Here is a 13,613-nt window from a genome sequence, read left to right as displayed (position 1 = left end):
TAGGAATGTTGTTCCATTCTTGTCCAATACAGGCTTCTAGTTGCTCGACTGTCTTAGGTCTTCTTTGTCGCATCTTCCTCTTTATGATGCGCCAAATGTTTTCTATGGGTGAAAGATCTGGACTGCAGGCTGGCCATTTCAGTAACCGGATCCTCCTTCTACGCAGCCATGATGTTGTGATTGATGCAGTATGTGGTCTGGCATTGTCATGTTGGACAATGCAAGGTCTTCCCTGAAAGAGACAACGTCTGGATGGGAGCATATGTTGTTCTAGAACTTGGATATACCTTTCAGCATTGATGGTGCCTTTCCAGATGTGTAAGCTGCCCATGCCACACGCACTCATGCAACCCCATACCATCAGAGATGCAGGCTTCTGAACTGAGCGCTGATAACAACTTGGGTTGTCCTTGTCCTCTTTAGTCCGGATGACATGGCGTCCCAATTTTCCAAAAAGAACTTCAAATTTTGATTCGTCTGACCACAGAACAGTTTTCCACTTTGCCACAGTCTATTTTAAATAAGCCTTGGCCCAGAGAAAACGCCTGCGCTTCTGGATCATGTTTAGATATGGCTTCTTTTTTGACCTATAGAGTTTTAGCCGGCAACGGCGAATGGCACGATGGATTGTGTTCACCGACAATGTTTCTGGAAGTATTCCTGAGCCCATGTTGTGATTTCCATTACAGTATCATTCCTGTATGTGATGCAGTGCCGTCTAAGGACCCGAAGATCACGGGCATCCAGTATGGTTTTCCGGCCTTGACCCTTACGCACAGAGATTGTTGTTTTGGATGATATTATGCACTGTAGATGATGATAACTTCAAACTCTTTGCAATTTTTCTCTGAGAAACTCCTTTCTGATATTGCTCCACTATTTTTCGCCGCAGCATTGGGGGAATTGGTGATCCTCTTGCCATCTTGACTTCTGAGAGACACTGCCACTCTGAGAGGCTCTTTTTATACCCAATCATGTTGCCAATTGACCTAATAAGTTGCAAATTGGTCCTCCAGCTGTTCCTTATATGTACATTTAACTTTTCCGGCCTCTTATTGCTACCTGTCCCAACTTTTTTGGAATGTGTAGCTCTCATGAAATCCAAAATGAGCCAATATTTGGCATGACATTTCAAAATGTCTCACTTTCAACATTTGATATGTTATCTATATTCTATTATAGTTTATGAGATTTGTAAATTATTGCATTCCTTTTTTATTCGTAATTTGTACAGTGTCCCAACTTTTTTGGAATCGGGTTTGTAATCCAGTGGTAATTATTTGCTTAGGAGTGTATATTTTGTATAATTATGAATAAATATTAATGTGAAGCCATTTTTTTTTTTTTTCACTTGGGTAATTATCTTCCCTGTTTCGGTTGTCTGTACATAGTTGGTTAGATCGATGTATATTCATTTTATTTATTCTTGAAATTTGTACATTTTATTCCATAAATTTTGTATGATAATTTATTATTACATTATATATATGTGTGTGTGTGTGTGTATATAAGAAAAAAATGGAAGTTTAGGCACTTGCTTTCATTTTGTTTGGAAAAAGACATACTTTTCTGTAGAGTTTCTATGCCTATTTTGTACCCTTTTTGTGGGAAGTGCCTTCCCTTTTTTATTAGAAGCATCATGTGCATGTGAAGGGAACATTCTGGACCTCATCAGCCAAGTCCCTTTGAACACATGACAAAATCAATTTAGTGTGATCTTAAACTTGGCACACTTTAGGCACTCTTCATGAGGAAAACTGAACACTTGCCACACTCAAATTAGACGCTAGCTCAGATTAATTTAATACTCAAAAATATTTTTCCTCTTTTTAATTTTCTGCTCAAGTTTGTTGCTATTTATTGGGGCTGATTGCCAGCGGCACAAAAAATTATGTTAAGGTGCTTAAATAATAGCTGTGTCCTAAAGAATAATCTCTGAATTTCAGATGACAGCTCTTCTTATAGACTTTTGGAGAAGCATTTTGAAAACAGAACCAAGTATTTAAGAGTTCAACCTCAAGTCCTTATGTTACATTTTCTCCCTTTTTACAGATTTTTCTGTTTTGTGCCCATGTCTATTTGCAAAATTTGAAAAATTATAAGCTTGTTGCAGAAGGCATCAATCTACCCAACCCAGAAAATCCTCAGAGGTTTTATCAACAAACTCCCATCATTTAATTTGTTTACCAGCCGATTTTGTTGTGACTGATGCATTATTATGCGGAAAGCCACTGTCAGAGCAGCTCTTTCTGTTTGTGTGTGTGTGTGCGTGTGCGCGTGTACGTTCACATGTGGGAGGTTTGCTCTGAAGGTGAGGAGGACTGGGTGTGCCTCTCGGGCGTTACTGAACCCGGAGGCGTCACGCCCACGGCACATCAACCTCGACCCAGCTCTGACAGATCAGTTTACAGGAACTCGCTCTCCCCTCTAAAAATGCTCCCAGTGTGGCCACATAGTAGCGGTGTAACAAAAACACTTTTTAAAGATATGCAGAACAGATAAAAATTATTATTATTATTATTAAAATTATTATTATTACTTTAAATTATTATCACTGTTTGTGTCAGTGTACACCAGTGCATTAAACTAGCAAAGTGTCAAGCTAAGTTGTAATTCAGGAAAAACTGAATTAGCAAAAGGCAAATTTTAAGTACATGAAATTGACTTTTAAATCTGTATATCTGTTAAAAGATACTTAAATGATATCAATGCAATCACCAGAAAATTGATGTTGTAATTCAAGTGACTGATATCACTGCAAAAAAAAGAGGCTGTAGTTGCTTGATTTTTATCATAAAAATATGGTAGCATTTATTTTCATTAACTGAAATAATGTTATTATACAGAAGAACTGCTAAAATCTGTTTTACCTTAAATAATAAGCTGACAACCACCTTAAAAACACAGATTGTAAAGAGAAAGCCACATGAAAGTTCATCACTGCTAGCTTTTCCACAAGCTATGATAAATGCTATGGTGCAGTGTTATATTGTTAATATACAGATATAGGAAACAAATAGAAGAAAAACAGTGAAAAACAAACATCAAAAGTGAGCTGTCACACAGAGAATTGTGGTAATGTAAATTTTAATTTTTACTGTGAATTATGACACTTTTTTCATTCAAAAACTGCAGATTTAACAGTATTTTACTGTTAAATTACATATAATTTTGCATTAGTTCTGTTGCAGCTTTTCACTGTTGCCATAGCATTTTAAAATGGTTTTTATGAAAATTACAGTCATATTGTGTTATAAAATAGTAAAATTGGTTCTACTATGAGGATGTCATTCATTGAAAATGAATAGATTTAAACACCTTTTATTGTCTCTCTTTTGGATGTTTTTTTTTTCTTCTTGAGGTCAATTTGCAATTCGTTTTTTTTGTGTAATGATGAGATGTTACAAAATGAAGATTGCTTTGTCCTCTCTCTTATTAAGAAATGGTTTCCAGGCAGACAGGACTTGGAGTGACTCAGAAAGAGTGTAAATATTGCATCACTTTACCTGCGTAGGCCTTTTGTTTTATGGCACGTATCTACCATTTTGCGACCGACTGCTGTCTCGATTGTATTGTCTGGGGAGCATAAAGTGACAGAGACTCTCCAGGGGCCCTAGTAAGTCCAAACACAGTTCCTCTGACACAGCACATTCCTGAAGTCGGCTTTCCTTCGTTTTCTTCATCCTCAACTCTCCTCGGGCTGTTCGTTGCTTCATCCTGAAACATACCTAAACAATATCCAACTTGTTTTCTGTCGCCCACTCATTACGGGAATCCTGTTGTTGCTGGTAACCGTAGACAGCCCAGGACGATGAGGTCATTGCTGGTGTAAGCGTCCTGCCTCTGCCCAAGCTTCCTCTCCCGGCAGAAAGGATGAGCCCTTCCCTCTCCAAAACAATGGCATCTTTCTTCTTGCTCAGATTGATCTATAGAGAGACGTACAGAAAAGTGGCCAGACGGACAGAGGTCGGTCTGAGAAACCAGACTGTTATTGTCATCTTTCCTAACCATTCAGTTCTTAGCTCTTTCTTGTTGACGCGGCATGCAAATAGCTCTGACATTTGACCCTCGTGATCTCAAAACAGATAGATCTTAAAATAGAGCAATGACTGATAAAACGTAGCTAATGGAGACCGCTTGTATGTGAACCACTGTGGTTATGTCATCATCAGCTGGCTCATAGTGTTTCTGGCATGAATTTAGCTGCTGAATGCCTCAGATGTTTTCTGGGGTCATTTATACTCGGTATTTTGTACTTCACACAACTGTCAAGCTTTCATAGAAAAGGACGTCATTCAGAATTCCTTCAAAACACAATGACGTGGCAAAGTCAGAATGCTCTTTTGGTTTTCTTGTGATTCTCTGATCATGTTACAGATCCTAGTATAATGATCCAGTTAATGGGAAAAACATCTGTCAAACATCTTTATAACTGATTAATCTAGGGTGTGAATCTTTGGGTAGACAGCAAAGCTGATTCAGGAAGGATTTTTGCAGATTCAGTGTGATTGAATTTGATTTGGATTATTTTATTCAAAGGCCTGGTTTATAGGCTGGGAATAGGCTTAAGCCTTGTCTGTGAAACCGGGGGAAAGTGTGTTAATAGTAGGGTTGGGCGATATGACCAAAATCTTAAAAGTTTGATGCCAATTCTTGACAACCTTTGAGAAAAATAATACTAGTCTAAGTCGGAACAAAGAAACAAATGACAAAGGCCAAATGCATAAAATAGAACATAGTGCTTTTCAGGTAGGTCAGTCTGACAATGGTATTCAAGTAAGAGATACAGAATTTTAATAAAGTAATCAAATGTAAAATCTGCATAGTCTTCACTGCATCAGATGAACTTAAATTGATCCTTACTAAAGCTACGGAAGTCATTCATTTAAGAGCAGTGAGTTATTCTTTCTTTTTCTTTTGTTTGATTAACAGCATAGCAGCAGGTACAGTACAGGTCCTTTTCAAAAAATTTGCATATTGTGATAAAGTTCATTATTTTCTGTAATGTACTGATAAACATTAGACTTTCATATATTTTAGATTCATTACAACACAACTGAAGTAGTTCAAGCCTTTTATTGTTTTAATATTGATGATTTTGGCATACAGCTCATGAAAACCCAAAATTCCTATCTCAAAAAATTAGCATATTTCATCCGACCAATAAAAGAAAAGTGTTTTTAATACAAAAAAAGTCAACCTTCAAATAATTATGTTCAGTTATGCACTCAATACTTGGTCGGGAATCCTTTTGCAGAAATGACTGCTTCAATGCGGCGTGGCATGGAGGCAATCAGCCTGTGGCACTGCTGAGGTGTTATGGAGGCCCAGGATGCTTCGATAGCGGCCTTAAGCTCATCCAGAGTGTTGGGTCTTGCGTCTCTCAACTTTCTCTTCACAATATCCCACAGATTCTCTATGGGGTTCAGGTCAGGAGAGTTGGCAGGCCAATTGAGCACAGTAATACCATGGTCAGTAAACCATTTACCAGTGGTTTTGGCACTGTGAGCAGGTGCCAGGTCGTGCTGAAAAATGAAATCTTCATCTCCATAAAGCTTTTCAGCAGATGGAAGCATGAAGTGCTCCAAAATCTCCTGATAGCTAGCTGCATTGACCCTGCCCTTGATAAAACACAGTGGACCAACACCAGCATCACTGACTGTGGGTACTTGACACTGGACTTCAGGCATTTTGGCATTTCCCTCTCCCCAGTCTTCCTCCAGACTCTGGCACCTTGATTTCCGAATGACATGCAAAATTTGCTTTCATCCGAAAAAAGTACTTTGGACCACTGAGCAACAGTCCAGTGCTGCTTCTCTGTAGCCCAGGTCAGGCGCTTCTGCCGCTGTTTCTGGTTCAAAAGTGGCTTGACCTGGGGAATGCGGCACCTGTAGCCCATTTCCTGCACACGCCTGTACACGGTGCCTCTGGATGTTTCTACTCCAGACTCAGTCCACTGCTTCCGCAAGTCCCCCAAGGTCTGGAATCGGTCCTTCTCCACAATCTTCCTCAGGGTCCGGTCACCTCTTCTCGTTGTGCTGCGTTTTCTGCCACACTTTTTCCTTCCCACAGACTTCCCACTGAGGTGCCTTGATACAGCACTCTGGGAACAGCCTATTCGTTCAGAAATTTCTTTCTGTGTCTTACCCTCTTGCTTGAGGGTGTCAATGATGGCCTTCTGGACAGCAGTCAGGTCGGCAGTCTTACCCATGATTGCGGTTTTGAGTAATGAACCAGGCTGGGAGTTTTTAAAAGCCTCAGGAATCTTTTGCAGGTGTTTAGAGTTAATTAGTTGATTCAGATGATTAGGTTAATAGCTCGTTTAGAGAACCTTTTCATGATATGCTAATGTTTTGAGATAGGAATTTTGGGTTTTCATGAGCTGTATGCCAAAATCATCAATATTAAAACAATAAAAGGCTTGAACTACTTCAGTTGTGTTGTAATGAATCTAAAATATATGAAAGTCTAATGTTTATCAGTACATTACAGAAAATAATGAACTTTAACACAATATGCTAATTTTTTGAGAAGGACCTGTATATTCAGTTGCTGTCATTTTAAGACTGTATGCACATGTTTACAATCTATGTTTCTTTAGTAGTAGTAGTTGTTGTATTCGTTTTCCTAAATAATCATTGTAACATTGTTTGAGTCCTGCAGATATCCATATTTTGGCGACATAATGATCCACAGACTGTTGGGTAGCTGTCTGCTGTAAAATCCACAACAGTGCAGAAAGTCATTGCAACTGTAAACAATTGATCCCCAATCTGAATTTTAAGGTAGCAGATGAGACCATTATGGTCATGTGATTTTTTTTTTTTTACAGATATAAGCTAGGACGTCCTCATCGAGTGTGCCATCTCGATCAATCCTTCAGTTAACAAGTGTTCAGTTCACAGTAGAATCACTTTATGTATCTAGGCTTGAATGACATTGTAACAGAAATGTGCCTATTAATCTCAAAATGAGTCAAGATGCTGTAAATCTGAATCGGACTGATTTGTGTCTGGAAATCTGTGCCCTTGTTGTGATTTGATCTTTGTAGTATAGCTGACCACACTGTATCTACAATTTTACCATAGACCGCTTTACCATAGCGGATATCCACACTGTATTAATGTGATGAATAATGGCAGTCTAGTAACTGTTTCACACATGTCTTACTCCCTACCAGGGGGAGTGACGCTGGGCAATGATGTCATCTCACTTCTAAAGTAAAGACTTAAGACATTATCCAGAAAACCACTCCTCGTGTGTCGAAACTTGACTTTCTCATGACCCCCGATCCTGTAAAGAATTTGAAATTCTGTTCAAAAAACAGTTTTTTAGGGTGTTGCAATTCTTAATCAGTATGGTAAAGATAAGTGTTTAGCCCATGACTCAGTAAAACATTGAGAAGTGTTTCTTAAAATCTTCAAATTAAGTTTAAGAATTGTAGGCATCCTATACCAGAATGAACCTACATAGATGCATGTTGGCTAAATAGCCCGTTGGTTATTGATTAACATTATCCATAGGTGACACCAGCAGAAAAGTTTTTTTTTGTTGTTGTTGTTGTTGTTTTTTCTGTAATGTTAGGATATTTTATTTTAGTTGAGTTTAGGTGGCTAGTTTTAGTGAACTAGTTTTATAGGGCTATGCAACAAGGACAGAAAATAACTAAATGAACAGGAACTAGGAATGTCATGAGCTGGATTCAAGCTGATGTTTCCTTTTGTATCAGACCATGTGTGCTAACAACTTTGGCTCCAATCAGTTTACCATTACTGAAAAAGAAAAGAAAAAAAAAAAACATAACTAAATTAAAAGCAGTTTGACAGTTTCAGGAAAGCTTTAAAATTATTTAGCTGTTTTGAAAAATATATTTGGGTTCCTGAATTGATTGCCCTGCAAACACTCGTTCCCTGATAATCATTCCCGGTCACGGGTGAAGGGCTCATCTCTTATCTTTCCTTTTCCATTTTTCCCCTCTTTTCCATCAACTACGAAAAGACGCTTTGATTTGATCCAAGAAATGTAACAAGCTCAGCTGTATGCTGTGGGTTGTGCTGTTAATAAGTTGTGTAATGTGTGCCTCAGTGGACAGACGGCGTGCTCTGTCCCCTCTCTTCTCTTCTGCTCGTATGTGACTCAATCAGGCTTGTAGATGGAATGATTCAAGCCATGAAAATCAAGCTGAAATTGCATTGCCATCATTTAAAAATCCAAGACAGCGTGTGACAAACTCATTTTACACACAGCCTGTGTTTGTTTGTGCCTTTCAATGACAGGAATACTTATTTGTTTGTCTTATTCTTAACCCTTGACAAGGAGCCGAGAGCCAGAGCCGTTCTTTAAGTGAGACGCACGTAATGTTTATTTACTTGCAAAAAGATTCTGCATTTTATTTTCAGTCAGTGTCACTAAAATTTAATTTCAACTTGTGTACGTATCACGCATCAACGAGCAATTGGGCCTCGGAGACAGAACTGGCTGTTGGGTAGAATTAGGCCAGTGAAAAGAATGGTGGAACACTTCGTGAAAAGGTGGCAATTTGGTTTTTGCCCCCTCACTCTGAATTTGCATACCTGTGCACTGCTCCAGTCAGGGAAGCTCATGCAAATTGGGATCACCTATGCAAATGAGGTCAGCCTGTAGGAGGAGAGGAGGAAAGGCAAGTAGACCGTGTTGGCATGCAGGCCTTTTCCCGCTCACGCAGCCCGCAAGAACGCGGCAATGCAAACTCTGTGATGGGCATACACCCACTCAACTCACTTCTTTCCCTAATAGCTGAGAGACTGGAAATAGCCTGCGCTCGGTTGCTGTCTGAACCTTCAAAAATCAAGCTTTCTTACCAAACCATTGTTCCCTGCATGCCTTAAACATATGGCATAGACTCAAGGTCTTGTACTGTCTTATCTGAGAACTGTGCGAGAAAAGTGTTTCCTAGTGGCTTAATTTCCCATGCTTTGTGGCACATTGCCTTAGCAAGAAATGGAGCTGGAATTTATCAACTTTTGGTTTCTAGACTTGAGATATGTAGAGTTAGGAGATGAAAGTGTTCCTGCCGGCGCAGGATATCCTGTGGTGTTACCATTTGCCTCAAGATGATTGAGAAGGGAGAGTGCAAAGGGGCGGAAACCACCACATCAAGTTGACATTTTGACAATAAAGGGTGATAAGGTCCCAGTTCAGCACTTTAGAAACTGCCACCTGCCCTTAATTGCCTCAGTCCTTTTGTTTTATCCTTATCTCTAAAAGTCTCTGAAGTTTTTTTGCAGTCTAAGCTAAGTCTATTTAATGTGTGTTCCATATGAAACACTCTTCCATCATATCTGGCTCAAAATGAATCATTCAAAGAGGATTTTTGACAACCTGATGATTCATAAAGCCTTTTTAAGGTTCTAGCAACACTCTGAGACTGTTTATTGTTATATGCCAAAAGCATGGCACATGTATTTAGGTTATTTTCCTCAAACATTTGAATACTTGTTTGAATTCTGCTTGTTTGAAGTCACCATGAAATCAGAACTGACATGTGTTTATTATAAATTATTATCTGTGTACATCATTATTAAAACAACAACAGCAAAAAAAGTTTCCTCAAATCTTTAATAAAAAAAAAAAAATCAAATGCCACCTAACTCTTTCCTTTCACCTAACAGTTTCCTTTAAGCAGCCCTGCCGTCAAGTGGTCTCTACCAATGGCATGGGATGGGGCAGGGCTATTTCTCTGAACCATGGCAGATGGGGAATTTTTAGTAAACCTCTTTGTTTCAAAAAAGTCATTATAAAACCGTCTTTATTTCTGTTTTGTGGCACTTTACCTTTGAAGTCATCATGAATTCAAATGAACCATATTTGCATTCGTAATACACATTCCTGTTCCTCTGAAATGACTTTCCTATTCAACTGATGTTACCAAGGCCACTTAAGTTTCAACCAATGGGTGCTGACAGTGTTTTATGTTTGCATTCAAGTTTAGGTCATTCAGATATTAAATAAATTCCTGATGGATTAAAAACAATTACCCTACCATACATTTTTTCTTTTAAATATCCTTAATGAGACTAATAAAGACTAATAAAAATGTATTTTTATCCAAAATTTGGATTTTTGTGGTAAGTTTAACCTTTCAAGCTATTAATTTTCATGCAATATGGGTTTATTTATTTATTTTTTGCTTCACAAAATAAAAAAAATAAAAAAACTGGGCTAAAAAGTACTAGATGTTTCTGTTTTCCCAATCGACTTTTTTTCTTATTTTTTTGTGATAAAATGCCGACTCCCACTCTCTTTCTCTCTCTCTCTCCTCCGGCAGCACTTGGTGTCATGGGATGCGGGTAAACCGGAGTGTCTCCTGCAGCTGGTGAAAGAGCTGTTGCAGCAGTACCATCTGTACCAGTGCCAGCGGCTTCATGACAGCTCCCGCCTGCTCTTCGAATATGACAGCCTGCTTGAAGACCCCAACTATGGGCGCGGTATCGAGATCTACGCCGGTCGAAAGAACAGCTGGGTACCAGTGCTGCAACACCTTATACTTCCATTAACATAATAGTCAAATGTGTCCATTCAGTGAGATTTTGATAAACATTTATCGATTTATGCATCCATCCATTCTCCAAGCCACTTGTCCTATAGGGTCAAGGGGATGCTGGAGCCTATCCCTGTGTCTCAGACCAAAAGCAGGGAATCATCCCGGATGGATAGAATACCGCCTACTTTTACTAAAGCATATATTTAGAGCACTGGATCACTTAACTCCACTTCCAGTAAACTGACCTTCTCTTAATGAGATTTCATGAACTAATTGACTGAAGTGGTAATAACTCTCTGCTTCATTTAATTCAAATTTTAAAGTCCACTTTTATAATTCTCTAATTACCAGTACAGATTTGTTATTTAGCTGACACTTTTACACAGTGCTACTGGGAGTTACAGAGACATACTTCCTGGAACATCTTGAAATTAGGTGTCTTATTCATGGGCACATTGGTAACTGGTGATGGTTCATCCCATTTGGGGTTTGAACCAACAACTTTGTGTATGTGTTCTTCTGTTAAAATCACACACTATATTGTGACCCACACACAGGACAGTGGGTTCTCGATAAAGTGCAAATCGAATTGCTCAACCGGTCAAAAACGAACAAACACACCCTCACAAATGGACACACAGAGGGTTCCGTAATATGGTCATGTTTTTGGGAAGAGTGTAGTGTGTTGGGCTGTGGGCGTGTGTGTGTTGCTTCATGGGCTTCAATCCTTAAAGGGATGTGGTGAACTGTGGTCTGTGGGATAACAGACTGTGATTAGGACATTTTTGAGTAATCTTAAAATGATGTAACCCAAGTTATGTATATCATATGAATGTAAACAAGGAGTCATACAGTGAATTACATTCGAAAGTGAATATGACCATGGTCTACTTACTCTAGAGCAGGGGTTTTCAAACTGTGGGTCGCAGAGTGGGACAAGGTGGGTCGCACAAAGCTGGCAGCAGCTAAATGACACGCACACAGTTCCTAGGGCTGGACGTTATACAAAGATTAATTACGAATTATGATATTGCTCAATGCGATTTTCGAATCGCAAAGGCCAGGATTTAAAACATGCGTTGCGTGTTTTGAAGTGCGGGTACACACGAGTTGTAGGCTAATATCAGTGAGGGTCTCAGAGCAACGGTTCATTATTAAAATGCTCAGTCCGCATTATTAATGAGAAGAAACTCGCTCACTTCACTGCGCTGTGTTCTGCATGAGATTGCATACACCGGGAAATTTAAATGTTGCGAAAACTGTTTCAGGTATGTTAATGTTCATGTATTGTCTGTTTGAACTCGGTGCTGTATCTTTCCGAGAGATGTAAAGAGTTTGTTGTTTTCGTTCCTTCATATGCAGTTGTAAAAAGCTGTCTGTAAAAAGCATTCACATGTACGGGTTGAGCGGGGCACAAATGCGGGGTTAATTGTAACAATATACAAACATTTCCACATGCTAGCATAACAGAATTTACAAAATGTCCTATTATTTCCATGCCATATCATCACTATATAGAGAAAAAATGTGCCCAAGTTAAAAAATCTTTTGAAGAGCTGAACATTTCTTTAACATCGCCATTTTTATTTGAAATGAGACGCATCTGTTTATTGTTTTTTTTTTCAGTTATTTCACAATTATTTTAATCTCCAAACTGTTTGAAATAATTCTGCTTCGCTTCTTATGCTTTTGCCATTTTCTGCGCTGAACCCCGCGATGAGTTTAACAACACTTGCAGCGTGGATTACAGTTCATAGCCGCGCTGCAGTGAGCGCATTTCGAGGTTTTATGGACATATTTCATTAACGTCTAAATGAAGAAATTAAAACGTAAATATTAGTAGTGAAATTTTACAGTGGTACTATAAAATAAAATGGTCATTTAACTTAAATACTTAATTTCTGCCATAGTATGCTTTTAATTATGATTAAGCTTATAGTAATGTCAATCGAAATGGAAAAGTTTGGGAACCCCTGGTCTAGAGAACATTTGAAGAGAATTTAAAATGAACACTCTGGGAGCACAGCATTACTCGGTCACATGTGTTGCCAAATATGTACTTCACTTCCATTTTAAATTGAATCAGAATTATACCTTGACGTTAGCGGCTTGGCAAATGCATCAGTACATTGAGGGCACCGCTATGAGGGTACTGACCCAACCAAGTTCCTTTAATGTAGTTCCTTTAACAGAAATATAGTTAAAGGAATAGATTTGTGTGACAAACAGACTAATTTAAGCCTTGATTCACTGAAAAACATGAAATCCACCCTAGGTCTTATTGCCACAGAAGTAGTGATTTCTGATTAGTAAGTCAATGATTTACAATGACAGCAGTCAAGTCATGTTACATTTATTTATTAAACACCTTATACAATGCAGATTATTTTTAAAAAGCTTCATGGTTTTCGGCGGTAAAGCAGCTCTGCAAAAATACAATAGTGTTATTTTTCATCTTAGTTTTGTTCAGTGTTGATTCAGTTTAGTTAGGTTTCAGTGTTGAAAATTCATAATTTATTAAACACAATCATTTTCACCTGGGAAGTACATCGTGTGACTCAGATTCCTTCACAAACAGAACTTATTTGGTTCTTCTCACTTACTCCACCTCCAGCTGTTGCCTTTAACAGCTGGAGGTGGAGTTGCAGATTATCAGTAAATAATGATTTAAATAATTTTTGAGTTTTGAATATTATTACGGATCAAAAAGTTGAATCTGAATCAGAATATCCAGATTTGGAAATCTTATATTATGCTATCCTGAATCAAACAATCCATTTGAATTTTGTGCGAGGTTTTCATAGCAAGATTGGATTGAATCACCTTGTTCCAGATCTTTTCAGATTACCAATGCTTTAAATAAACCTACAATTCACAATGTAGGCTACAAGCTTTGAAGTAGAATAGTCTGTATTGGGTGACTTTGTGTTTTTATTTTAATTGTTGGAAACTACTTTTGACTCCTTAATCTGTGATGATTCTGACGTCGTAATATATATTCGTAATAGGAAAGTCTATTGTATGTCTTCCATCCATTGATCCATTTTCCAAACCGCTTGTCCTGTGTAGGATTTCACAGAGGCTGGAGCAT

At 38.4% G+C, this 13,613-nt stretch overlaps 1 protein-coding gene across 2 annotated transcripts in view; it reads left to right on the top strand.

Moving 5' to 3' along the window:
- LOC306850153 (BRISC and BRCA1-A complex member 2-like) overlaps positions 1–13,613 on the top strand; it is an 86,590-nt gene that overhangs the window by 24,050 nt on the left and 48,927 nt on the right. For both annotated transcript variants that reach the window (XR_013782390.1, XM_079385616.1), the window contains exon 5: positions 10,307–10,501. Coding sequence is in view for 1 of the 2 variants with exons in the window: in XM_079385616.1 (XP_079241742.1) it covers positions 10,307–10,501 (195 nt within the window). In the remaining variant the exon portion in view is untranslated. The remainder of the gene's footprint in view (positions 1–10,306; positions 10,502–13,613) is intronic.

Source organism: Barbus barbus (assembly GCF_936440315.1).
Source record: "Barbus barbus genome assembly, chromosome: 30".
NCBI lineage: Eukaryota > Metazoa > Chordata > Actinopteri > Cypriniformes > Cyprinidae > Barbus > Barbus barbus.
The sequence above is the reverse complement of the archived record's forward strand: the minus strand, read 5'-3'. Positions and strand labels throughout refer to the sequence as shown.